General features: G+C 38.4%; 1 protein-coding gene across 3 annotated transcripts in view; it reads right to left on the minus strand.

Moving 5' to 3' along the window:
* Window positions 1-1,303: 1,303 nt before the first annotated feature.
* GPATCH2 (G-patch domain containing 2) overlaps window positions 1,304-27,931 on the minus strand; it is a gene marked incomplete at its 5' end in the record, with an annotated part of 166,181 nt that continues 139,553 nt past the window's right edge. For 2 of the 3 annotated variants that reach the window (XM_082657248.1, XM_082657247.1), the window contains 2 exons: window positions 1,304-2,375; window positions 15,463-15,551. In XM_082657248.1, coding sequence (XP_082513374.1) covers window positions 2,155-2,375; window positions 15,463-15,551 — 310 coding nt within the window. In that variant the 3' untranslated portion in view covers window positions 1,304-2,154. Of the gene's footprint in view, window positions 2,376-15,462; window positions 15,552-24,573; window positions 24,817-27,931 lie in introns of those variants that run through there. The other variant, XM_082657249.1, reaches the window with a different exon arrangement.

The following is a 27,931-nucleotide window of genomic DNA, read 5'->3' on the forward strand; positions in this document are numbered from 1 at the left end:
CACAATAATCTCATTGTGTGTTATCAGTGGCTCCACATTTGGCTTTTCAAAATTCTAGGATTTTAGGAGATCTTCGGGCAATGGAATTAAACAAACAAACAAATAAAAAGAAACGTCTGAACAGATCCTAGAGCACTGTATACTACCATGAAGAAGTTTTAAACTGGAATATAGACAATTTTACCCCTTACATAGATAGAATGAGTAGTCAACAAAAACCTTTTCTGAAAAATGGCGAATTTCCAGGTAACAAACTTGTAGAAAAGAATCATACAACAAGGTTACTTTATCCAATAAGAATGCTCACCGGATAGCCTAAGAAGAGCATAAGAGCAACTCACCTGGTAGTCTATAGTCCTCTAACCAACTTGTCCTTTTACCACGATACTCCTAGGAAAGAAGATAATTCTTAAAAGGAACGCGTCCTTAAAAGGAAATCTGGCAAACCATGAGGCCTTTCCGATAGCAGGCTGAACTTCCTCTCCCTAACTGGCAGTATTTTCTTCAGGGGACCACCTGGGACAGGTCTATTACATGCACAAACCTCCTCTCCCCCCTTTAAAAAACTCTTGGGGGATTGACAGATTTCCAAAAGCCTATTAGACAGGAGCCCAGAGGAATTTTATCACAGTAAAACTACTCTGTATGAGACCATAATGGTGCAGACATGTCATTATACGTTTGTCCAAGCCCATAGAGTGTTCAATACCAAAAGTGAACTGTAATACTGACTGTGGACTTTGGGTGATTTTGATGTGTCAACGTAGGTTCATCAGTTGTAACAGTGTCCCACTCTGGTGAGGGAAGTTTGTAACAGGGGAGGCTGTGCACGTGTGGGAGCAGGGGATTTATGAGAAATCTCTGTACCTTCCCCATAATTTTGCTGTGAACCTAAAACTACTCTAGAAAAACAAAGGGTTAAAAAAATAACATTAGAAGGGTGAGTCACGTGAGCTATCTTGGCCTTCACTCAACCAACAAAGGCCATTATAAAGAGAATATTATTATTAGTCCTTAATAATGAAGACAACTAATCAACATCTAAACTAAGAGCAATTTAGAATCTCTGACGTTAGGAAGCAGATGATTCAGATATAACAATACGAGGCACAAAGTAAAAATGACTTGTTTTGCTTGGTTTGAAGGTAACTGCTTAGATGTTAGAAAGGGCAAATCAGTACCATTCATTTTTTGTTCACCTTGTATATGGGCTGGACCATTGCCAGAAATCTGAATTCTTGGGAGAGCCACTTAAATCTTCGAATAAATTGAGTCGATATTCTAACTTACTCTGATGGTTAAAATTTAAAATCAGTTTACTACAGTTGAGTTGATCTTAAAAAAATATCAACCTTTGGGAAGAAAGAGGTAGAAGGCAGTCTAGATTAATGGAATTTACAGTTCAGTCATGGTGAATTTAAAAAATATTTTCCTTTCCATAATTATTTTATGTTCTAAATGAGGTAAAATTTATAAAATCTGCATTAAAGTCATGTTGAGGGCACTCTGGTGATCACAACGATGAGGTTTATTTTTGTCGACATGTCAGAGGGAAACATTAATTGCTGTGTGTCAACTGTGAACTTCATACTACACTGTCCAAGGATAGACAATGGGTGTCACCCTGTTAGAGAATCCTAACCAAAAAGCCATATTCAGGGAATATGAAATTGGCCAGCCTTTCAAACAAAGATGTGCTTAGGACTTCCCTGATGTGATGATAGGTGTTTTCGGTTACAACAGACAGGGCTGATGTGAAACACAACCCTTTCTGGCTAATCCCATTTTAGAAACATGTGGGCGTGCTCAGTTGCCAGGGCATGGAGCACACACATGAATGAATCAAGCTAAAGCATTAGAAGTTACTGACATACAAGATCAAAATAAATAAGACAAATTGAGCTGTTCCTTACACCTAGAATGTAAATTGCTGAACATTTTTAAAAGGTAAAGGTGTTTAGCACCATGAATTGTGATGAAATCCCATTTCTATCATTGTGGCAGAACCGTACGCAGCTAGGAAGCTAGAGTGACAAGTCTGAGGCTTTGATGTTAGATTTCGGCTTCAAAAATAGAAGCTATGTTGTAATTTTAGAACAACGGGATACATAGCGCAAATGCAACTGGTAAAACATCTCTTCTTCGCTTTTCTTCTCAGGCGGATTTTCCTGAATGGGAGGCAGTGGCTGTGGGGATGCTTTTTGGTAGAGGAAATCCAAGTCCTAATCCTTTTGGCCTCTGCATGGCTTGAATCGGCTCAGCGATCCCCTTGCCATCTCGTCCGAGACCTGACCCAGGTGTCCAGCCCATATTCTGAAGCATTCGATTTCCAATGTTGTTTTCTAGGATTGGCTGGGCGTTTTCTCCTACAAATCCTGAAATTAGAAAATGACAAAAAAAAAAAACAACCCCCCAAACCACTGTTATTTATGAACACAAGTGAAGAGCCTCTTAGGCTAAGAAAACCACATGTTCCTAAGTTTTTCTTTCAACCAGGTACCCGGGAGGGTTGTTGATTCACCTTTGGATAAGGAGCTTGCTGTAGTAGAGGGATCAATGAAAAAAGGGCCTTGGTTAGTTTCAGCTCTACCACTTAGTAGCTGATTAAGTTACTGAACCTCTTTGGGGCTTCTGACTTCTCATCTGTAAAACAGGCATAACACAAAGCCATCAAAACTCAACTACCAGCTCGTATCTTGTGGTTACTCTTCCTTGACAATTAAAGAAGTGATCATCAGGCAACTAACATTAGAGATTGTGTAGGAAGAGAAGGGGTGGAAGTATTTTAAAACCACCTTTTAGTGAGAACATATTCAGTACGGGCTCCTGTAACAGGGCTTCCCCAAAAGTCTGTTGTAGAGCTTTGAAGGATATAGTATTTGCCCACCATTCCGTCCTGAGGGCTCCAGGGATAAAGACCTTTCCAAAGGTCTGCAGGATGCCTGTGGCATACCAGCTCAGTCCTGGGTCCAGCATGTTTCTGCTCTGTAATGTGGGCTATGTTTTCCTAGACAGTCTGAGGGTTGAAATGAGCAGTTGTTGACAAAATCACTCACTACTCTCCAAGGCTTGTGAGTCAGATGTCTCTTTGGTACCAACCCACGTGCTCCCTGCACCCCTTTCCTATCATCATCCATCTTTCCTCCCTGATTTGGGATTATGACAGCACCTTCTACCTCACCTCACCCCGCCAAATTTGGGATTCTCTGTCCTACTTCTCTAAGATTGTGTTTAGGATGGTGAGACAAGGCACAGAAGGCTCCTTAAGCACCAGTAACAATAACAAAAAATATTATCTATGGGACCACAGCATACAGAGTTCTATTTCTTGACCTGGGTGGTGGCTACACTAATGGCCAATTTATTATTGTGTTTTAAAACTGTATCTACACATTTCGATATATTCTCTGGTATATGTATCTCACAGTAAAAAAATAATAAAGAAAAGAAATGTCAGGGTTGAACTAACAGTATATTTAATCTGGTAATTTGTATCTGGCTTTCTGGGGAATAGCGAGTGGGTTGTTCCTTGTGATTCAAACTTACAGAAGGAAATTGCAAATAGAGATGAGTTTTATAACCGAAACTGATGAGTTTTATAACTGAAACTATAGAGTAATCATCAGTTGATTTTTGCAAGACCTTTACCAAACATTTTGATATTCTCAATCTTCAGTACATTTTCTGACTGAGAATAGAATACACTGTTGCCGTTTAGAGACTTCATTACAGGGAGTGAGAACTGGGCTACCACAATAATGAGTTGGTTTTGGATTTGTCAAATTGGTTCTTAGCTCATTGAAACAAGTATCTTAATATGTAATAGAAAAAAACAGGCTTCCCTGGTGGCGCAGTGGTTAAGAATCTGCCTGCCAATGCAAGGGGCACAGGTTTGATCCCTGGTCCGGGAAGATCCCACACGCCGCAGAGCAACTCAGCCCATGCGCCACAACTACTGAGCCTGCGCTCTAGACCCCACGAGCCACAACTACTGAGCCATCGTGCCACAACTACTGAAGCCCGCACACCTACAGCCCATGCTCTGCAACAAGAGAAGCCACGACAATGAGAAGCCCGTGCACCGCAACGAAGAGTAGCCCCCGCTCGCCGCAACTAAAGCCCATGCGCAGCAACGAAGACCCAACGCAGCCAAAAACCAAACAAGTAAATAAATAAATTTATTAAAAAAAAAGAAAAAGAAAAAACCTTCAACTGTGAACAGCTCGAATGGCCAAAGACTGGTACCAAAGAAAAATTCTGGACTAAAGTTATTTACTGCTTGACAAAGGCAAAATATACATACACAGAGATTTTATGTATATATTTAAACTACATAAAAATATACATATAAATACTTATAAAATATAAAAATGGAACTCTTAATTACCAAAAAACCAAAGAGAAGCGTTTTGTCAGAACTCTTGTTTAATATAAAAACAAAAAGGCAATAAAGTTTTTTTTAAAGTTTTTACTTTGTAATTACGATAATGGTGACAACAAAGACAGACCACCAAGGCATCTAACTGTTTTCCGAACAGCTGCTGCTCAGGTGTGTCAGATTAAATGGTGTACTAGCATTTTGTCTTATATCCCTAATTTTTTAGTGATCACCATGAATTAATTTAATTCCATCTATAAGCTAAGATCAGATCAGAGGGCTAATGCTGCTTTAGGTTACACATCTATTTAATCATATTTTCAATACAAGAGCTTTCAAAGGTTCAAGTTTAAATTTTAATATTTAAGAAAAAACATGAGGTCAATTTAAAACATCTCTGCACAAATTGCTAAATTGCGGTCAATTCTCAGTTCGAAGTGAATAGTAAATAACTGATTCACTCTTGTAATTTTAAAATGTTGGTGTTTCAAGCATGGTGGCCTAGCAGTGGCCACCCTATTCCTCCCATGCTTTTTTGTCTATATTTTTAATTGAAGTATAGTTGATTTACAAGGTTGTGTTAGTTTCCGGCATACAGCAAAGTGATTCAGTAATACATACATATACATACATATATGTATACATATATATATATATTAAATATTCTTTTCCATTATGGTTTATTACAGGATAATGAATATAGTTCCCTGCACTATACAGTAGGACCTTGTTTATCTATTTTATAAATAGTTGTGTGTATCTGCTAATCCCAAATTCCTATTTTATCCCAACCCCCTATCCCATTTCCCCTTTGGTAACCATAAGTTCATGCCTGGTTTTTATACAGGCAGAAAAGAATCCGTTCTCTCTCTTTTTAATGCTGGTTTCATTTCTCTTCGTAACAAAAAATAAAATAAAGCATTATCTTTACAGTAAAAAAAAAAGAATAATTTCTCAAATGTTAAATCTTTCTACACTGAAACAAATATGCCATAAACAAACAAAAAACAATGGCTTTTCTATACAACTTAAAAAAAAACAACAACAGATACTTCAGTTTTCATGGGAAATGATTCTAGAGTGAGATCTACTATTGGTCGCTCATCCTTTTATGAGATTAAGACATGGGAGTGGAACAGCTCAGTCTCAGCACAGCATCCGACAAACATCATTTCCTTTTCTTTTGTTCCTAGCAGTGCTAAATCCTTTAAGTCCTTTCCTGGGAGGCTCTCCTCCTGCTTGGGCAATTTTAGCAACACAGAGCCTCCTAACCCTTCCGCAAGCCCTGCTCCCAGCCCCCTTTCTGCTGGATCTCTTACATCTATTACAGCTGAGTCGGTCCTTTCCCTTCAAATCTTCCAAAGTGTATTGTGGATGGTAGTTCACTGGTGTAATTGGCTCAAGAGATGAAAATCTTGTATCGGTCTCTTTTAGCTTCTAATCTATCCAGCTGACTGCAAGCCTAATTGGCACCTTGTTTAGTCATTTGGCTCCTAAAGTGTTGTATTGATGTTGGATAAACAGCCAGTGGAAGGGGAGTTGACACATGCTGCTTCCCACATAACAGCTAGTGCATTGCTTCAGTCCCGACCCTGTATTCAGAAGGCTTTTAATGGTTTATGTTCATTCTTTCTTCCCATCCATCCTCTTTCCCCATTACTTTACTAGCCAGCTGAAGGGCAGGATTATTGTTATTATTATATGTGACATTATTAGAATTGCAATTTATAATACTGTCCTCTGTTCTCAGTAACTAATTTAGGGACATGGGTTTTTGATTGCTGTTAAGAAAAGAAACAGCATTGAGCACAGTTTGGGATGTGAGAAAGTGGTAGCTGTTACTACTTTTTGTCAAATGTTTTAATTATTTCCTAATATAGAAAAGCCTAATTCAGACCATTCTACATTTTATCTGCAATATTTCAGACATTTTTCATGGGAATTTTGTTAAATAAAATCAGTTCAAATAGATAACTGCTTAAAAATACAAGCCACGTTTTAGAAAATGAAATGTAAAACTAGTTTCTTGGTTTTTTTTTTTTTCTTTTTTAAAAAATTTAATTAATTAATTAATTAATTGGCTGTGTTGGGTCTTCCTTGCTGCAGGCGGGCTTTCTCTAGTTGCAGTGAGCAGGGGTTACTCTTTGTGGTGTGTGGGCTTCTCATTGCGGTGGCTTCTCTTGTTGCGGAGCACGGTCTATAGGAGAGTGGGCTTCAGTAGCTGTGGCTCGCGGGCTCTAGAGCACAGGCTCAGTAGCTGTGGCACACGGGCTGAGTTGCTCCGCGGCATGTGGGATCTTCCCGGACCAGGGCTCGAATCCGTTCTCCTGCATTGGCTGGCAGATTCTTAACCACTGCGCCACCAGGGAAGCCGTTTTTTTTTTTTTTCTTAAATGATGAAAACTTTGCATAGTAGGGACTGAAAAATATGGTCAGTATTGACATGTCTGGAGAATGGAGTGTTTTGGTTTTTTTTTTTTTTTTTTTTTTTTTTTTGCAGTACGCGGGCCTCTAACTGTTGTGGAGTCTCCCGTTGCGGAGCACAGGCTCCGGACGCGCAGGCTCAGCGGCCATGGCTCACGGGCCCAGCCGCTCCGCGGCATGCGGGATCCCCCCGGATTGGGACACGAACCCGTGTTCCCTGCATCGGCAGGCGGACTCTCAACCACTGCGCCACCAGGGAAGCCCGGGGAATGTTTTTATTAAAACACTGAAGGCACACAGGGATGTTTGATGCTATAATATGATCAGGACCATTTATGGTCTACCTACTACATACCTGGCAAGTGGTTTAATTGCTAGGTATGTAACATTCGTTATCTCCATTCCTCGTAACAGTTGTGCAGGGGGGAATTATAATGGGCCTCAGAGAGATGAAGTACTTGACCATTACCACATCCTAAGCTAAGATTCAAACTTTGGTTAAGCTCACTCTTAAAGCCTACACACTTGCCATTACCTACACTGCCTCCCTGTGAGAATTAATGGCAAATAAACAATTTTAGTGGAGATGATGCTCCAAACCATTAAAAAAAATTAATTGGGTTACATATTAATTGCAATATTAACTTCTCTCAATTTGCATTTGGACAGTATTCAGCGTAGTACACACATTGACATACTTGGATAACTTAAAATATAATGGTGCAGCTCTTAGAGATTACCAGTGCTTCTGTAGCCATCATTTCTTTTGATCTTCTGTAGCAACCTGAAAGGTTATTATTGACTCCACTTACAGAAGAAACTGAGGTTTAAAGAGGAAATGCACCTGTCCAAAGTCAACTAGTCAGAAAGTGCCCCAGTTAGAACTTGAATTTAGGACATCTGAGTCTTAATGTTACCCTTTCACTGAATATTGATCTTAAAATATTCTAGCACCATTAGTTTCTATTATGTCATTTCTTCTGCCACATTTCCCCAAATGACTGAGATTTTAATATATCCATAAATTTCAAACTCCTAGAAAAAAAGTGCTACACTAGCATAGCAAGTCTGTTTGAAGAGTGTTTCAACTTTCCTGAAATACCTCAAAATTCCCTTTGTTTGTTATTAACCCAGCTACTCTAGCTTTCTTTGGCTGATATTTAAATGACAATTTATGTTTTAGTTGTATTTATTGTAAACAGCATATACTGAATTTTCTTCTTTTATTCATTATGATAATCCTTGAATTTAATTGATGCATTTACTCCATTTACATTTATTGTGATTACTGATATATTTGGATTATTTTTACACTATTACTTAATGCTATTTACCTTGCTTTTTCTATACATTTTTGTTTCCTCCTTTCTGGCATCCATTGCTTGCTTATACAGCTTGAAAATTACATATTATATTTCTATTCTTTTAATGATTACTTTTAAACGTTAACATGCATACCTGACTTATTATTCCCTCATATTTTACATATTATTGTTGTCCAGAGTTTTGGCTCCATCTTACTTTTATACACCCAGATTAATCCTCTTTATGGTCATTGTCACCATCATCATTATTACTTTTATACATTCAACGTAAGTTTAGCTTTATGCACGTTTAACAATTTCTTTGCTCCCAACTCCTTCTTGATTTTTATTCTTTTTCTTTTTTCATGGATTCCATTTTCTTCTATATGAGTTATTGAATTTAGTAATGATGGGTCTTTACCTGAAAATGTCTTAATTTCATCCTCACTCTTGGGAAATAATTTAACTGGACAGAAAACTCTATGATGATTCAGTTATTTCATCTCACACATTGAAAATATTCTCTAATTTTCTGGATTGCACTGTTCTTTCTAAGTTTGTTGCCAGTGTAATTTCATTCCTACGTAGGTTATATCTTTTCGCCTTGGTTGCCCTTAAGTTCTTCTCTTTGTCTTTGGTGTTCTAAAGTTTTATTACAGTGTGTCTAGGTATGACCTTATTTATATTTACAACTTCTCGATAGACTTGTACTTTTTGAACATGAAGATTCAAGTTTTCTTCATTTTTAAAAATTCTGGCATTTTCATTGAATTCTTTCACCATTCTCCTGGAATAGTGCACTTCCCTATTCTTTCTACTTTTTCTGGAAGTTCTATTGTATTAGACATATATTGAACTGCATGCTCCTTCAAGTTCTCTGGCTATTCTTTCATATTTTCCATATTTTTATCCCTCTGTGCTTCTTTTAGGTAGTTTCTTCAGATCGCTCTTAAAACTCACTGTTTTTTTTTTTCCAGCTGTATCTAATGTGTTGTTCAACTCATCCAGTGAGTTTATAATTCTCAAGATATTTTCATAATAAATAAAATAATCTCAAATTTCTACTTGGTTCTTTATCACATCTGTCTTTTCTTTTTTCAGTTATTCCCCTTCGTTCTGAATGTTTTAATAACGGATTCTTTTAGTTTTGGTTTGTGAGGTCATCTTCATAGGTTCTCATGTGTGGTGGTTCTTGAGACATGGGGTTGAAGGTGTGTACCTCTAGAGTGGTTTTGCACTTGCTTCAAAGACCAGTTTTTATGCTAATTTTTGGCTTGGTGTCATTTTAAACTAGAAACTCATACGTGAAGGTAGGCTCTTGGTTACAAATCTTCAGAGAGTTTTCTACTTGGAGCCTCGGTGGAGACCAGATTCTTAATTTTCCTGTGCTTGTGGGTGAGTTTTGTTTCTAGTCTGCCCTGTCCTGAGGATAGAGCTTATCAGACGTTCTGGCTTGATAAGGAGCCTTACACAAGCTCCCCGGCTTGCCTCTCTTTCCACGAGGGCACTAACCAACAAGCCTCAAGGCTTCCGAGACTGGCATAGGCACGGGGGTGCTTGGGGCCATTTCTCTCTTTCTTTCCTGCAGTCTCAGCTATGGGTCTAAAGGAGATGGTTTCACATATTATTCAACATGTCCAGGTATTCTGTGGTTTGAGCACTTTCTCATTATTTAGTCTTTCATACTGTCAGGAACAGCAATTATTTTCTATCTAACATGTGTGCTTACCTTCTTAAGTGTTTCTTGTATCATATGACAATGGAGAGCTGTTTAAGACTCTACTGAGACACATGACTGAAAGGTGGTTCATATATCCAAGAGGGAGAGAGTTACATACTTCCTAGGCTTTTGCAATATGTTTAGATATAGTTTGGTTTCAAAATGAATAACAACAATTCCCCCCCCCCGCCCCCCTCCCCCACTAAAGTCTGCCTGTTTTAAAATCCTGGAAGAGATACAGTGGTCATACAGATCCAGTGACAAAAGAAAATAAAAATAAAAAAAATAGGGGACTTCCTTGGTGGCACAGCGGTTAAGAATCCACCTGCCAAGGCAGGGGACACGGGTTCGATTCCTGGTCCGGGAAGATCTCACATGCCACGGAGCAACTAAGCCCATGCGCCACAACTACAAAGCCTGTGCTCTAGATCCCGCGAGCCACAACTACTGAGCCCATGCGCCACAACTACTGAAGCCCGTGTGCCTAGAGCCTGTGCTCCGCAGCAAGAGAAGCCACCGCAACGAGAAGCACGCACGCAGCAACGAAGAGCCAGCACGGCCGAAAAAAAAAAAAGAGGTTAATGTGGTAAATTTAAAATATATAATTATTGATAAGATAAATTTGGACAACTGAAGAGACATAGCACCTTGAAAAGGAGCTTGGTTACATCAGACATTTCCTGATTATGTTCAGTATGACTTAAAAGCACACCTTTTAGAAACCTTCACCCATTATGATTTACAATCTGCCTTTATTGCCTTCAGTCTTCATAAAGATTATTTTATTATTGAAATATCGGTAGGATGCAGAGGAGAAGTCACAAAAAGCTGTGATGTAACCCCTTGCTAAGAACTTGCATGCCCACAAAGACACAGTTATGCTGGAGCAGTATCTACACTGAGATATCGAACTTCTAATTTAAAATGTAGAGAAGAAAGTCTACTACTTATGATAAATACTTTCCCTATGATAATATTTCAATAGAAAGCAAAACAGTAACAGCAAATACTAATTGTGGATAACAATGAATTTAGTAATACATAGTGGACAAAACATTTTTTAAAAAATGTGGTAGGGCTTCCCTGGTGGCGCAGTGGTTGAGCGTCCGCCTGCCGATGCAGGGGACACGGGTTCGTGCCCCGGTCCGGGAAGATCCCACACGCCGCGGAGCGGCTGGGCCCGTGAGCCATGGCCGCTGAGCCTTTGTGTCCAGAGCCTGTGCTCCGCAACGGGAGAGGCCACAACAGTGAGAGGCCCGCGTACCGCCAAAAAAAAAAAAAAAAAAAAAGTGGTAGCCTCAATATCTCAATAAACATACTTAAATCTTTCTAGTATCCAATCCTCAGTAAGCTGTGACTTCTACCAAAAACACAAGACCATAACCAACATTGCTGACGGCCTTTTAAAAACGTGTTAATAACATTCCTAGTTTGCTCACTGCTTTTCTTCACCTTTACAGATGACATTTTTCAAACTATAAAATGCATTCTGCTGGCAAACCTTCTTGCTTCAACAGTTCTCAGTTTTATAATAGTAAATCTACATTCTTTGCTACTGAGACATCCACTATCTTTTGGCATGTGACTTTGAATGAGGCAGAGAACAAGACATACATCTAAAAATCAATACCTAACCTTATCAATATTCATTTTCCTGTGTCAATACAAAATGCGAAGGTGAAAGAGCAGTAAATAAGCAAAAGCACTGAAATAAATTCGGTGTTGCTGTCACAATTAATAAATGTTCAACCGATAACACTGCTGGCTAGTCTATAGCCTTACTTCAATTATGCTTCAGTGTTATTGTTTCAACAGGGTGGGTAAAATGTTCAATACACTAGCAGGTAGAGATGATCAGATTTGGGGTTATTAATTTCATAGAGAACTTTAAATCTTTAAAAATATTATTTATTATGGATACAGTATGTAACTGTTTAGCCTCTTAAATTGTTGTATAAGCACAGTGTGGGATTATAAAGTACCTAATTATAGTTTTCTGATAAACTTTGGCTAAATCTTTTCTAAATCTGCTATTTGATGACATAATATGTCATATATAAATCAGAGGGGATCATCAAACAATAGTCAGACTGTCAGCCTTTTAACTCCCATTCCTGATTTCACATCAGAAAGTGTTACCTTCACCTGTCTTTTTCCAGCTTAGATTGAATGTTGACTAAAGGTAGAAGGAGCTGTGAAAACACGATTCAATGTGTTTTCTGGGAGGTCTATAAGGGCCTACAAAATGGCAAGAAGAGTTTCTTGAAAATAATTCTACATGCTAACTCAACTTTGGAAGCTTATAAAGATAAGATTCTTTGTTATGTGATTAACTATATTCCAGAATTTGAAAACTATAATTTTTGGAGACAAGATGATCTAGGATTCATAACCTTATTATCAAAGTGCATTTATGCAAAAGCATTTCTTACTTGAATTTGGAGAATAATCTTCACCTTAGAGTTGATTCATTTGTATTGGAAGATATTCTTTTTAAAACTAAGGATTTTTAAGTAACCTCATTCTCTTCCTCTTTGAGAGGAACGGTTATGCATGGATTGTAAAAATGCATCGAAAATGAGTAAACCTAATTCTCCTACTCCAATACTATTGGATTAATTACAAAAATGCATTAAGTTTCTATGAGTTATGTTCTTTTAGGTAAATAATCTAGTAATAGCATCAAAATCTTGAGTCTCAAGAGAATCACTAAAGTTTTGAAATACAACACTTGGAATATGCTGTTGTAAGCTTATGAATGTTTTAGGCTAAAGTTTAGTATTTATACCTATACGCTGTAAAAATGATTTCCTCTGATGCTACTGAGTTGTAACATCAAAATCACCCTGTAGAAATAATCACATTACGCTCTCCCCAACCATTATGCATTTTCCTTCTCACTTCACATATGTTCAGAGTGTTAGGACCTGACCCTGATAGTCTCTCTTCCTTATTGCTGGCTCTGAGGTGCTTTAGTCACATTCCTAAGATTGTTCTTGTACTATTTGTGCCACCAGTGTTTGAATCATTGAAAGGTAAGAGAATTCAGGGGTCCATTCAACTGGAATGGGAATATTAAAGAATCCTATACCTGCCTTATGAAAGATTTGAGGAACTTATGACATGTATTTGATCTAAAAGTGGCTATATGTTCCTGTATAAAGAGATATATTAGAAGTGTTGTAATGAAAGTTCTGTATTTCTATACAGCAAATTTAGATAAATCTTTTATGGCACTTAAGATACATAATAGTCCATATAAATATAAATAAAGTGTATAATAGTCTATGTATAAATAAAGAGAGATATATATATAATTGCATAAGACACATGAAATAAGACGGTCTTTACATATATATTCTTACAGAAAGGCCATATGTATGTTAGGAAAAGATCATGAGTTTAGGAGTCATGCAGACATTGGCTTGAATCCTCCCTTTGCCCTTCAATCATTCTGCCTTCTTAGGTAGCTAAGAAGACCCTAACACATGTCTGAATCTTCATTTTATGGTGTAATGATAATAACACCTAAGTCATCAAGTTGTTGCAAAGATAAAATAAGGTTTTGGTACACAGTAGGCACCCAGTAAGTAGTAAATATTATTCTACATGAACACAAACACATTCTGCACACAGGTATTTCCTACTTCCAAATTCTGAAAATTCAACGAAGTTAGAGGATGAAGATCAGACATCACACTTGTAACTATACTTATAACTACAGTTCATAATTGAGCCCTTTATGTGGATGCAACAACTGAATGTGGGTGCTCTGATTTTAAGTTATTCTTTAATTTTTTAGTGCTGAACTATGGGATAGGTCTACTGAATACAGAATTTAAGCTTCACCTCTTTTACTTCCTTTGAAATCATCATGTCAAGATATCTGTCTATTCATATCTGTTATCTATATCTGTACTTTCCCCTTCTCACTGCTTACTCTCCTGTTGAATCTGAATCTTATTTTCATATTCTGTAATTAATCTTGGAGAACATAACTCTTCCTATAAAAGAATTCCTAAATGAAGCTGAGAGAGACAGTTTATAAATATGAATGGTTAAGGACCCCAAGCAATAGGCCACTACTATAATAATAACTTTGTAATTGATCAAGGATCTACATGGAAAGCATTTTCTCATAGTTTGCTGAACTGCAAACCCATACAGTTAATTGTTTGTTCCTGTGCGCGTGTCCACATTTAAGGCCTAGTCGGCTCCCTTATCACAGGTTTTTAGCTCTGCTTCCCACACCACTGCTCTTGCACAAGATCTTTTTTTTCCTGTTTAACATCTTTACTGGAGTATAATTGCTTTACAATGTTGTGTTAGTTTCTGCTGTATAACAAAGGGAATCAGCTCTACATATACATATATCCCCATATCCCCTCCCTCTTGCGTCCCCCTCCCACCCACCCTCCCTAACCCACCACTCCAGGTGGTCACAAAGCACCAAGCTGATGTCCCTGTGCTATGCGGCTGCTTCCCACTAGCTATCTGTTTTACGTTTGGTAGTGTATATATGTTCATACCACTCTCTCACTTCGTCCCAGCTTACCCTTCCCCCTGCCCGTGTCCTCAAGTCCATTCTCTACATCTACGTCTTTATTCCTGTCCTGCCCCTAGGTTCCTCAGAACCATTTTTGTTTTTTTAGATTCCATATGTATGTGTTAGCATACAGTATTTGTTTTTCTGTTTCTGACTTACTTTACTCTGTATGACAGACTCTACGTACATCCACCTCACTACAGATAGCTCAATTTCATTTCTTTTTATGGCTGAGTAATATTCCATTGTATATATGTGCCACATCTTCTTTATCCATTCATCTGTTGATGGACACTTAGGTTGTTTCCATGTCCTGGCTATCGTAAATAGAGCTGCAATGAACACTGTGGTACATGACTCTTTTTGAATTATGGTTTTCTCAGGGTATATTGCACGAGATCTTGCAATACATATTAATCTTATTCTTATCCTTCCCTACCAAGCTCAGGTCCTTGCCTTTCCAGGAAGGCTTCCTGTCCCCTTTGGTCTAGTGACTTCTCTCAGCTCAAAACCTGTGGTTCTCCCTATACCACACTCATTAGAATGACATGGTGTTTGACGTGGAAATGATGAGAGATCTTTTATTCTAATGCTAACTTGTCTAAGTAAGGAAAGACGAAATCAAAGATCTCTGCAGAGCTGGGTGTAGAAACCAGACTGCCACATTCATGACCAGGCTGGCATCTACTACCACGTGGGCCTTGTGTTTTGAGGCTGCTTCAATACTTGTGAATTCATTACTATGAATTTCCTCTGGGGTTATTTACCTTTTCATCAATTTATGCCTTGTTTTCCCAACAAGTCTGTAACTTTCCTGAGGCCAAAGACACAGCCTTTGAAATATCTGTATCCTGTAATACCTCACATGGTTTTGCAGGTGTGTAGGAAATACTTTAGTGATCGGCGGCCTGAAAAACCTACACAAAGAACACACAGTACATCCTGACACCAAAGGCGAATGATTTGCTTTACTGGTTTCTTGTAACTGTGCTTCCTCCTCAGTGCTAGTGATTAAGGGTTATCTGTATTTTACTCTTGATGACTTATGAACTTTAGATGTGTGTTTTGCCCCAAGCCCTTTTTCTTTTACCTGCTGTAGTAGGTCCAGGCAAAGGTGCAGCTTTTCTTCTCCGTTTGATGTCTCCAGTGCATAGGGATCCTAAATGCATGCTTGTTTGCCTACAAGTAATTATCAGAAAAAACTATTAACAAAGGAGGGGAAAAAATGACACATAAATACACAGCTTGTATAATCTGAACCTAAATCAAAACATTCTCAACAAAGATGGAGCAGCCTAGTAAAACCACCAATCTTGTTTATATCGAAACATAATTACGTTTGTTGACAAGCGTTCAGCAGCTAAATGCGCCATCATAAATTGTTACTGGAATGAATAATATAAAAGGAATGCTTTTTAATTTTCAAAACTGGCAATCTTTCTGGCTCAACATAAAATCAAGCACTGTTGCTTCTGACAGGAAAATAGCTAAGATTAATTATCTAAAGAGAGCACAATATTGTTGCTAGGTTATCAATTGGTTACTAATGCTTTACTGTCAGAACAACATTTATTACAGGAAAAGTATGATCAATTTCTTTTAGGATATTATGTGGCAGTGAATTCTCTTAAAACATTTTAAATAGAAGGAAATAGTGATGTTCTTCCTGACAATTCACAGGATTAGAATTCTTTAATTATTTATCAGCTAGGTGAGGAAACAATTTGAATGCATTAATGCTGATCTTGATACTAGACAAGCTAACGTGATATTGGATTACCTTTGTAAAGACGTGATGTATAAGAACTAAGAAGCAGACCTTCTGCTACTCTTGGAACTAGTCAGAATTAGACTGTCTGTCTAACATGGACTCCTAAATTTACGAGTTTTGGAAAAATTAGAAATGGCTCAATTGGAAATCAAGACAAACTAATAAGATGGAAAAGCTGTAAAAAGTCTTCAAGATTTTCAAGCTATAGAGGACTCTTATGTTCATGTCCTGGATTATAATCCCCGACATGGGGTTGGGATAGTACCTGGGGATCATGAAGCAGAAATAAATAAAGCATGTTTACTAGAAAACACGACTGTTTAGTAATTCAGAGAGATATGTGGTAGTATACTGAAGTTTTATAGGGCCCAATTAGAAAACAACCAGATTATTAGAGAAAAATGTAAAAGGAAGGAACTAATTCAGGTAAAACTCAAAATATATACTTCCACACTTATACCCAGGTGTTTAAATATAATGAAAAATTGGAGTTGGGGAGTAAAATTACTTTAAATACAGATTCTATCTATCATGTACAAAGTAAAGTACAATCAATGAGCTGGCTAATCCAAGGGGTATATACAACCAAAGAAGCATATCGTGAAAATCTATCAATATAGGTAGAAGCAAACGGGTATTTATCTAGTTTTCTCTTCTCTTTGTATTGAGTGCATAATGATTCTTTTATAAATATTTATAATTATTAAAATATTTTTAAAAATTAGTTCATTCAATTAATGATTAACTTTGCAGAAATACATACACACACATGTCAAAATGTTTACTAGTGTGTATAACTATAACATTTTTATTGGATTTTGAAGTGTGGTTTTGGCTCATAATACCAAGAAAAAATAAATGGCTATATTTATTTTATATATTATATATAATATAGATTTTATATATTTATTTTATAAGCATATTTATATTTATATATATTTATCTATTTTTAAAGCTATATCGAAATTAAAAAAATTAAAAAGTCACATCCCTTTTTTTTTCTGCGATACGCGGGCCTCTCACAGTTGTGGCCTCTCCCGTTGCGGAGCACAGGCTCCGGACGCGCAGGCTCAGCGGCCACGGCTCACGGGCCCAGCCGCTCCGCGGCACGTGGGATCTTCCCGGACCGGGGCACGAACCCGTGTCCCCTGCATCGGCAGGTGGACTCTCAACCACTGCGCCACCAGGGAAGCCCAGTATCACATCCTTTTTATAAAAAATTAATGAATTCACTGATTCAGCAAGCAATTACTAGTATCTGCTGCTGACTTAGCATAAGACTCCATAGTTATGGTGAAAATGAGGAAAAAGGAAGTGGAAGATACCAACGAAATGGAAAGTTCAGTTCTTATTATTGGAAGAGTTTTAAGTCTGAGTGGGGAGATTAAGTCAAAATATATGAAATAATTAGTGGCAAGCACAATGAACTTTCTTAATATTACTAGAGATTATGATATTTAGTCCTTAAAACAATTCTAAGCGTTTACTGACTATACCTTTTTTCTTTGTAGGGAAAAATCGGTGCTTCAATGGAAAACTATAGAGTACACCCTTCTACTCACCTGATTCTGATTCTATGGGAGCTATTTTACAACTCTAAGTTATAGATAACTGAAAGCAATGGAAAATAACTCGTCTGCAGTAATGCAAGTGAGTTCTGTCCCGAGGAAGGACAATCCTCCCCGCTGTGGAAAAGCCAGTTTGCACCCATCGGTACGTTCATTCAATCTTCCTTACTCCATATACATTTGTGCTTCTTTCATTTCTCCTTTGAACCCATTATAACATCTGCCTGGTTCCCTCATTAATCAATGAGTTAAAATTTCAAATGCATATTCATTTTATAGCTGTAAAAGAGACATGATTTTACCTATTTGTACAACATTATCCTCACACATCTCCGATCCCTCTTGAAACCTCCCCCCTAGAAAAAAGACTGGAGTAGTTCACCTTCCGCAGAGCAGGTACCAGATAGGCGTGGCCAACAGGACTAGCAGAGGAGGGGAAAGTAACATTCTGAAAGTGGGAACAAAGTGGGAACCCGAATTCTGGAGTGTGGCCCTTCTGTTATGGAGCTGTGAAAACCAACCCATGGACTATCTACTTCTTATCCTCTTGTTAAAACATAGTAAATATTCTTAGATTAAGCCACTGCTGGTCAGGTTTTCTATACCTGTTGCTGAAAGTATTTCTAAATGATAAAGAGTTTGTTCCGTTCAGAGAATTTTGAGTAGTTCAGGATGTGTGGGTAGCAGTGTTTACAGAAGGAACTATATAATAGGACGGAAGAAGAACGCTGGGGCTCGACCATGGGCCATATGTGCCACATTGGCCCCGTGAAGGTGTTTGGATTTTATAGCTGCTGTGGGGTCATTAAAGATCACTTAGCAGAAGCAAGCTGGCCAGATTCATGGGATGCTGACGAGCTGGGGTTGGGAGAGTAACCGGGTTTGTGAGTAGTCCAGACACAAAGTTCCTCCCAGGTTATCAGTCTCTTTTATAATTAAGAATAATATCATGCCACACAATGAAACTTCTTCTGAAGAAATACCTTTTTAGAGATCATTAGAATACCCAGTAGCTGTTCATTGTGACTATTAAGATGGCTAGTTTCTACTTACATTGTTCTTGCACTAGTTGTTATGTAACCGGAGTCTTCTAATTGCTTGAAAAACCATTCTCCCAAGTCCATATCGCCTTTAAAACTTTATTATTTTTCTTACACTGTTCAAATTTATTAGGAACGCCTGTTTACAAAGAGGGTGAAAAACAAATTCCAAGAACAACTCCCTCTTCTAAGCCTTTTTCTCATCTGCTGGACCCCAAATTCCCTTTTGGGTATCTGTACAGAACAAGTGGAACAGCACATTTTCCTTCAACTCCCCTCCCCCACCCCCAAGGTAGCTACATAAAGGAAAAGAGACAAACATTCAAGGAGAATAAAGTTAAAGTTAATAAAGTCAGTACACTGAACCCAAAGACCTGAGCCATAAGAAAAACAGCGAGCTGTATTTCAGTAATTCTATCAAGAATTGACTACCTGCTATAGCACATTGAGAGATCGGGATTATTGATCAGTAAGATTACTCATTTAAGCCTGTCCTCCCCCCTTTCCTTCAGACAGGTGCAACGGAGTTGCTACAAATAACACTAAGCAAGGTCTACTCCGTTATTTAGTTGTCATTCTTAATGCAAAACAGAGCAGTTATTTTTTTAAATTTAAAATCAATGAACGTCTCAAAGGCAGCCTAGTTACTTCAGCCTAAATGAGTCATTTGTCTTTGCAAAGCAGAACACGTGGATTATTATTCAAGGTGGTGGTTGGCAATTTTTGGTTTTTGTTTGTTTTTGCTGTGGTGTTTTGAAGAATGACCATACGTTGTCCTAGGAACAGATCCAAATTTGTTAAAAAAATGTTAAGGTCCTTTTGTAAGGCACTGTTAGGAAATTACCCATCAGCCCTAGCAGTATATTTGTGTCAGTGAGAGCCTTTGCTTGGGTGGAAAGAGGGGAAAAAGGCAGAACCTGGTAACTTTGTAACTACTAACACCTTAAAATACTAGGGGTAAACACACACATATCTTTAAGTGGAAAGGCTAAAGAAATAATGCTTTTTTGTTATGGATTTAATAAGCAGTGTCAGCTATGATTTGAAACACTGTTTCCCATTGTACTCATTCTGAAAATTTTCCTATTAAGTATTAGAAAGCAGAGCTCAGAGGGAAATCTTCGTTTTGTTCTGCTTTTGAGCCAGACTTCACTTGGTTATCCCGTCATCCTTTTAAATGGGGTGGTGGCGGGAAAGTGGGCATTTCATCCAGAGGAAAGAAAAAGTAAGAAACAAAGCTATAAAAAACCTAAAAAAACCTCACAAAGCAGAGACAAAAAATACTAGGGAGGACCACCTTGCCTGAGAACCTGTCTTTTGACAAGGGCTGACAAGGGCTGAAGCAGGCGGTGTCAAACACAATAATATTAAAGAGAAGACAAGAGGAACTTGTCTCTTCATTGTATGCGCATTTGGCTTTTCAGAGAATTAGGCCTAGTGAAAGCTGCCCCCTGGATAGGATGTGTTCCCAAGCAGCCTCGGACAAGCTGCAGAGAAGAGACAAACAGATGTGACTATGGGCCCTGGCATTTGGCAAGAACACTCACTGTCAGTTAGAAAAATATAAGCCTGGACAGGGTATCAGCTGCACAGAAATGAAGCGGGTCTGTGGTGTCACTGGAGGAGCAATCGGTGCAAATCCAGCCCTACGTGAACTTTCCCTTCTAGATCCAAATCACCCCCTCTTCCGCTTTATTCAGTGTCAATATGTCTCAACATATTAACTGAACGAGTAAACATCAGTATCTAGCACTTTTCCTTCTGTGCCAATATGCACATATCAAGTACTGTTGAGCATAAATATTTCTTAACTACCAGGATCGCATTAAATCCTTGCTTTTTTTTTTTTAACATTTATTATATTTATTTATTTTTGGCTGTGTTGGGTCTTCGTTGCTATGCGCGGGCTTTCTCTAGTTGCGGCGAGCAGGACACTACTCTTCTTTGTGGTGCGTGGGCTTCTCATTGTGGTGGCTTCTCTTGTTGTGGAGCACGGGCTCTAGGTGCGCGGGCTTCAGTAGTTGTGGCACGCAGGCTCAGTAGTTGTGGCTCGTGGGCTCTAGAGTGCAGGCTCAGTAGTCGTGGCACACGGGCTTAGCTGTTCCGCGGCATGTGGGATCTTCCCGGACCAGGGCTCGAACCCGTCTCCTGCATTGGCAGGTGGATTCTTATCCACTGTGCCACCAGGGAAGCCCTAAATCCTTGCTTTTAATGATGTTTTCTTTCAAAGCCCCTTCTTGTGCACGATAAACCTTTTGCATTTGGTATTGTATGTTCACACCCTGATCAATTGTTGGTTCTGGCGCCTTCTGTCTCTTGTGGCTTTGGTCATGTGGCGTCACGTTCTGTCTCAAGCCCATTTCCCCTCGCTTGGGAACAATCCTGATATCAGCGAGGGGTAGTTTAAGTTATAACTCTGCGCTGACGCAGTACTTGTGTCCCAGGATTTGGACCCTTGCTTTACTTTGGACATGTCCTATTTCATTATAAAACTTCTGATATCTTAGTTCTTTTATTATTTTTTATTTTATTATTATTATTATTTTTTGCGGTATGCGGGCCTCTCACTGCTGTGGCCTCTCCCGTTGCGGAGCACAGGCTCCGGACGCGCAGGCTCAGCGGCCATGGCTCACGGGCACAGCCGCTCCGTGGCATGTGGGATCTTCCCGGACCAGGGCACGAACCCGCGTTCCCTGCATCGGCAGGCGGACTCCCAACCACTGCACCACCAGGGAAGCCCCTATCTTAGTTCTTTTAGATTTAGGTCATTGCCTGGACTTGCCCAGATATTAAAATGCACCTGGTGACTGGATTTGTCTCTAACGCTGCAGGCTGACCTTCTCCAAGCGTCAGCTGCTCCTGGCCCAGGTTCCTGTCACCGCCTACCTGCTCGGGCGGTTCTTTACTCTGCGGTTCAATAACCTCCGATTACCTGTTGTCTGAGGCTCCACCCCTTGGATACCGCGATCTGCCTGCCAGGGTGCAGTTCCCCTCAACAGCTTCAGAAGGGTCTGTCCTGTTAGTGCTTCTTCCACCTCGTCTGAGAGTTCAAGTCCAGACGTACTTCTTCCTGATCTGCTTTACCCTGGTACCTAAAGGTATCTGGTGGCTGCTGCCAGAACTAATGTTTCCTGTGTGTTTCCTCTGTGCCAGGTTATACGCCAATACGGACGTCCCCCATGGAGCTCCCAGCGAGTGTGAGGGACAGCTGTGTGTCAGGAGGCTCTCGGGGAGCTCAGGGACCAGTCACTGCCCCAGCAGCCAAGGACTCTCCAGGGTCCTCAGAGCAGAGCCACGTGGCTGAACTGTAGTGAGCAAGGGGGTGACAAGGGGGGAGACGGTGGGAGGCTTCAGGTGGTCCGGGAACCTTATGAAATCCTGTGCAAAATGTGCATATGCATACTTTTTTAGCAAGAAGGTTCATGATTCCTCTCTGATTCTGAACCATTAACAGAGACATTAACACCAAACATTATAGATGGATACCAAACTAGTATTCATAATCTAAAATACCTACCTTAAAATTTCTATGGAATGTTTAAAATATGCTATACACATAGACCACCTTTGCTCTTTACAGTATCACAAACAATAGAATTTAATAATGTAAGTTATAAAAAAAAGCCTCGTCCAAATATCTACACTTATCCTATGTTCTACCTAAAAAGCGACCCCCTTCATTTCTGTCTCCTCACCCTGCTTTACTTTTCTTCATAGTAACGAAACTAATATTTCCAAATTATAGACCATGCATATGTATTTGTTGAAAGGTATGGAAACTATGCAACGAAAGACTGGTGACGATTAGCTCCCCTGTGATGGCATCTGGTGGGAAGTTTCTTCTTTATGCCTCTCCTTAATATTGGACTTTATTTTTACCATGAGCATGGGACAAACAAACAAATTATAATGAGATGAATTAGAAAACAGCAAACAAGAGGGTTAATAAATATAAGTGGTTTTTGCAGCTGGGGGGTCTTTCTTTGTCAACGGCATGGTGGAACTTTTCCCACCGTGGAAACTGAGGTGTTTGTTAGATGAAGCTTTAGGTTCTGTTGGCCTGATCTGCCTGAGTCTCCGACAGAACTTCTTTCCTCTGACGCTGCCATTTCTGTTTTCCCAACTAGTTCTCCGAAAAGGCCAACTTACACCATATTTGTCAACGTTTGAGAAGGATTTTAACCAATCTTTGGCAGGTTACTTAAACTCCCTTTGCCTCAATTTCCTCACCTTCAAGAATTGGGATTAGATTAGTATTTACCTCAAAGGTTTTTTGAAGATTTTATTTAAAGATCACTGGTGTAAAACATTTGGTACAGTGCCTGCCCACACTAAGCAACTGATAACTGTTATCTAATAAATTTACTATTATTACCATCTCCACTTTACAGATAAGAAGCCCAGGGCACAGAGAAGTGAAATAATTTACCCAGGATCACACAGTACAGGGGACACAATGGTATAAGACAACCAGAAGAATGCCTAGTGTGGAGTGTCAGGAAACAGCCACGAAATAAACACATGATGGTATAAACTCATCACATCTCAACACTATCAATATGCTATAATAAGGATATAAATCAGGGTCATTTCTAAATAACAAGTAGGAATTTTTTTGGTAGTTAATAGGAAAATTAAATTCTTCCTTAACGTTTGATTCTGCTGGCTTTAAAGGTGTCATAGCATGTAAGAATAAAGCACTCATTTTCATTTCAAAAACTCATTAAAAACCCACAGGCCTCCTGTGAGTCTGAAACCCACTGACTTTCTCAGGTCAGCCCACTGCCACAGATTTTTCTCTTGGCCACCACTCGGTACTTCCCACTGCAAAGCTGACTTGCTTCTCCACCGGTGTGTTCCATGCTTCATCTAAAGCCCCGAGGGTCTGTGATTCTGGTGATATCACTCCTTGTGTGGGTTAATAAACACACACGTCTATATCCCTAAGCAGCTCATTTAAATGCTTCTTCTTTTTGTAGCTCTTCATTATTCTAAACAAATGGTACCTGAAAGTGGTGGAGGTTGTTTTATGCAATGCGGGTAGATATTAGAACGTTCTGAGTGTATGTGAATGAGGACCTTCTCACATCGGGAGGAAAGTTAATCTTTTCAGAGAGCAAATTATTCAGGAAGGTTTCAAAAACTCTATGGGAGAACCGCTGTTACATTTTAGCTTCCCTGGTACCGCCATCATGCTTCCCATATTTGTTTAATTCCTTCTGATTTTGTTTTAAGGAATTGTCAGTCACCATGTCCATGCATACGTGCTAACACACGAGCAGTGTGTTCTACCCACTAGAAAAAACTTCCTTGCCATGTTTCCTAATTCCGCCGTCTTTGAGAGCCTGCCTTTTCTCCCGTCGACGTTCTCCCAGGGCATTTAAATCTAAATGTTCTTTCGCTTCTTCAAACTTTACTAAAAGCTCGTTATCTTTCCAAGTGCCTTTTCTTTACATTTCTTACCTATCTGTGCATATCTCTGTCATTAAACTTGTCCTACTGTGTGTCCTCAAGTTGCTTTCGGATTAGAGTGGATCATCAGTTAAGTATACGCTGGAAACCATTTTAGGCCAGGCACCATGTCTAATTCACAGAAGCTAGTTGTGCCTCTCATCTATGAGCAAAACAGTAAATATTTATTGAACTAAAACAAATCAAACTTCAGTAACAACTGTTGCCTCCACGTTCCACTTGGCAATCAATCATGCATTTTTTAGGATAACACTTTCTTGAACTGTTATTTAAATTCACTCAAAAATACTCATTTAACAATGAACAAAACTTGACTCTGAATCACGTATTTTACTAGACGCTAAACGAAACACAAAGAAGGATAAGAGCTCCTACCATTGAGGGGCTCGTGGCCTAAGGCAGGAGACACACATGAATAAGAAATTACTATACGATGTAATAAATCCCCACAGTTATAGCAGCAGGCCACCACTTTGTGGAAATGGAGAAAAATTCATTTCGCCTGAGTTCAAATTTTGATATTGTCTCTCCAGGCAGAATCTAAGATATTTGAGGCATCTTGGAGTATTCTTTTATTCTTCACACCATAGTACCTAGGAAAAATAGGCACTTAGTAAACTGATATTGACTTAATTTACTTGATTTCTAGCTATAACTATACATTTCTGGAATCTGATTATCACTGACATTCAGCATTGAGTTTCAACAATAAGTTTATTCTAATTTCCTTAAAAAATGATAAAGCTAGTATTGACTCTTAGGAGAGATAAAAAATTACTCAAAATAAATATGATTCTTTTGGATATCTCCATTAAATGCAAGAAGATATGTGTCTATATTTAAAAAATTGGGATGTTGGTCCTGATAACATCTTGCATCTTACACAAAAGAACCATCAGATCAGACTACAGACGCAGATATAATCCCACATTCTCTCTCTGATCAGACACTATGAAATGTTTCCCAGGATGGTATTCGGTATTGTTGCCATTTTATAACTATTAATACAATTATGGTATTCCTCATATTCTTAACTTTTTAAAGTGAAGTCCATGCATTATTCATTTTCATATCCACTTCATTCAGTGCAGTATATAATATTTGAATATATTTGTTGAATTGACTTTTTACTTATTGTCCTATTTGATAATTTCTGACTCTAAACCCAGCTTTAAATTCAGTAGCATTTTGGAACAAAAGTGCTGAGTTTCTTTCCTTTACCAGTTTCAGGGAATAATGGGGTTAAAAGGGCAGGACAGAGAATATATTTTATTATCTTAAAAAACTATTTTGAATACATGTTGGTTTCTGAAGTCTTAGAATTTATTATCTAAATTACCAGGAACATCCAAGCTTATTGATTGTCAGCTATATATGGGGTATTATTCTAAACATTTTCACATACTGTCTTGTTTAATCCTCACAAAAACCCAGGTCTGAGGAACCTGAGGTCCAGAGAAACTGATACTTGTCATAGATCACATAAACAGAATATAAAGTTCTCATATTTGAACCAAGGAACACTTGCCTCGAAAGAATCATTTTTTCCCCTATACCACAGTACCTCATTCAACTCAGTTATTATACTCCATTTAATAAACATCTACTGAAAATGTAATGCACGCCATGCCATAAAACAGGATCGAGAAATAAAAAAGATATGGCTTTCATCTGCTAGGGGTTAAAGTCATGGGGGAACATGATTTCAACTCCATATTCAAAGAGAATTCCAAGCAGGCATGTAAGGCATTCTAGGCCCTTAGCTGAGAGAACACATCTGAAGAGGCACAAATGCCCTGAGGTGCACACATGACGTGCTGTATCTGGGGCTCTGTAAGCAATTCAATATGGTGGGAGCTGGACCCTATAAAGGAGTGGGAGGAGAGGACATCCCCTTGCAGCATCAAGTGTTAAGAAATTCAACAGATCTGTCCATTCATAATTATTTTAAATTCTCTAGAAAAAAAAGAATGAAGCTGCCTGTTTGACTGAATTAACCAGTTTGTCAACTACACTGATGATTAAATTCAGTGGAAAAATGCCTGACCATATTTTTTTGTAGATATAATTCTGGATTTTATTGCAGCTGTAGTCAGAAATGTACTGCTCTAATGAAGAGATGGAATCAAATGTAGATACATTTCCAAGGCAGATCTTGAAGTTGAGAGGTTTTGCTCATTCAAGAGAGTCTACAATTCACTCGCGTGATTGAGTTGGCAGATACAGGCTTAAGACTGAGCTCAGCTTTGACTTGTGTAAAGTGTCCGTGACTTTGCTTGTTGAGAGGGGACTTAAAGGGATGTCATAATTCTATATGCTGTAATGGGCATCTGCTGAGTAAGAATACTGAAAAGCAAAGGAAAATAGGTTGCCACTTTCATCTCCATAATGAGGAGGTAATAAAAACTGGTTATTTTAATAACGGGCCAGAATGTCTTAAACTTCTGAAAGATGTAAGGAGTTATTTCTACTTTAGAATATGTCAGACAGCATTACCATTTAATATAAACTTACTTGAATTTAGGTTAAATTATTGCTTATTGATGGAATTCAACTGGGATGCTATGATCCAGTTAAAATGCCACCTCCTTTATGCAGCCTCTTCTGATTGCCATTGCCAGAATAATTTCTCACTCCTTGGTGAAAACAATGTTTTCTGCCTTCAACTAAGGCTATATATGTACATGAACTAATCCTCTAACCAGACTGTATATTCCTTGAAGGCAGTGGGGTCCATATCTGTTTTATTTTTTAAAGTAAATTTCCGTTGTCTCTTACAAGCCTTGCCGATTCAGGTACTTATTGAATAGTTGTTGAATGAAATTTAACAAGGCATGCCAGAGTTTTTAGACTAACTTGTCTTTATGATAACCAGTATTTTTATTGAGGTTCCAATTGCTATAATAAAGAAATGTTTACTTATGGAAATAGAAAACCACAAAACTTATTTGGTTCATATCTTGGGCTTCGGGATACAAATATCTGCAAAATCAAGCTTTTACATGTAAACCAGTTTTTAAAGTATATGCAGGTACCTTGATGGTAAAGTGTTTCCCTTTCTACATAATTTTGCATTTCACTAAGTGTAACTTTATGAAAGGAATGCCTTCAGTTACTTCACACTTCCATGACAGCTTTTGGCAGATGAATGAACATTTACGTACATAAAATTTCTGCAGACTTGTTAGCAAATGTTTGCTAGACTGTGAAATATATACAGTATTAGCTAGGTAAGGTAACAGGAAGCTTGTGATGACTACAGGAACACTAATGTTCAATAATTAGGAGGAAGAGTACTTCAGGATTCTCCTCATTCAATTCAATTGAAACACTTGCAAAGTTGGAGTGCCTTAGCTTATACTCAGGATTAGTTTTGCCATCAAGATCTTAGAACCAAACATCCTTTATAATTTTGGTAAACCAGGTCTATTACGCTCTGTATCTGGGAGGTCTATTGCCTTTAAATGTCCATGAAGAAACAGTATACAGAAATTAAATGTCAAATGTAAACTCTTTCCTCTTTTTTCATTTACATAATGAATTTCTTTGGAAAACCATGGAAGCCTCTACATTTTTTAATTTTCAGAAAACAAATGCCAAATGATCAAATAAAAATCATATTAGCTGTGATCAGTCAAAATGTCACTTTATTTTTGCTAAGCAACGTATAAGTGATCTAAATAATGTTTAAAAATTACTACTTCAGAA

This window comes from Grampus griseus (genome assembly GCF_964374135.1).
Source record: "Grampus griseus genome assembly, chromosome: 1".
Classification (NCBI taxonomy): domain Eukaryota; kingdom Metazoa; phylum Chordata; class Mammalia; order Artiodactyla; family Delphinidae; genus Grampus; species Grampus griseus.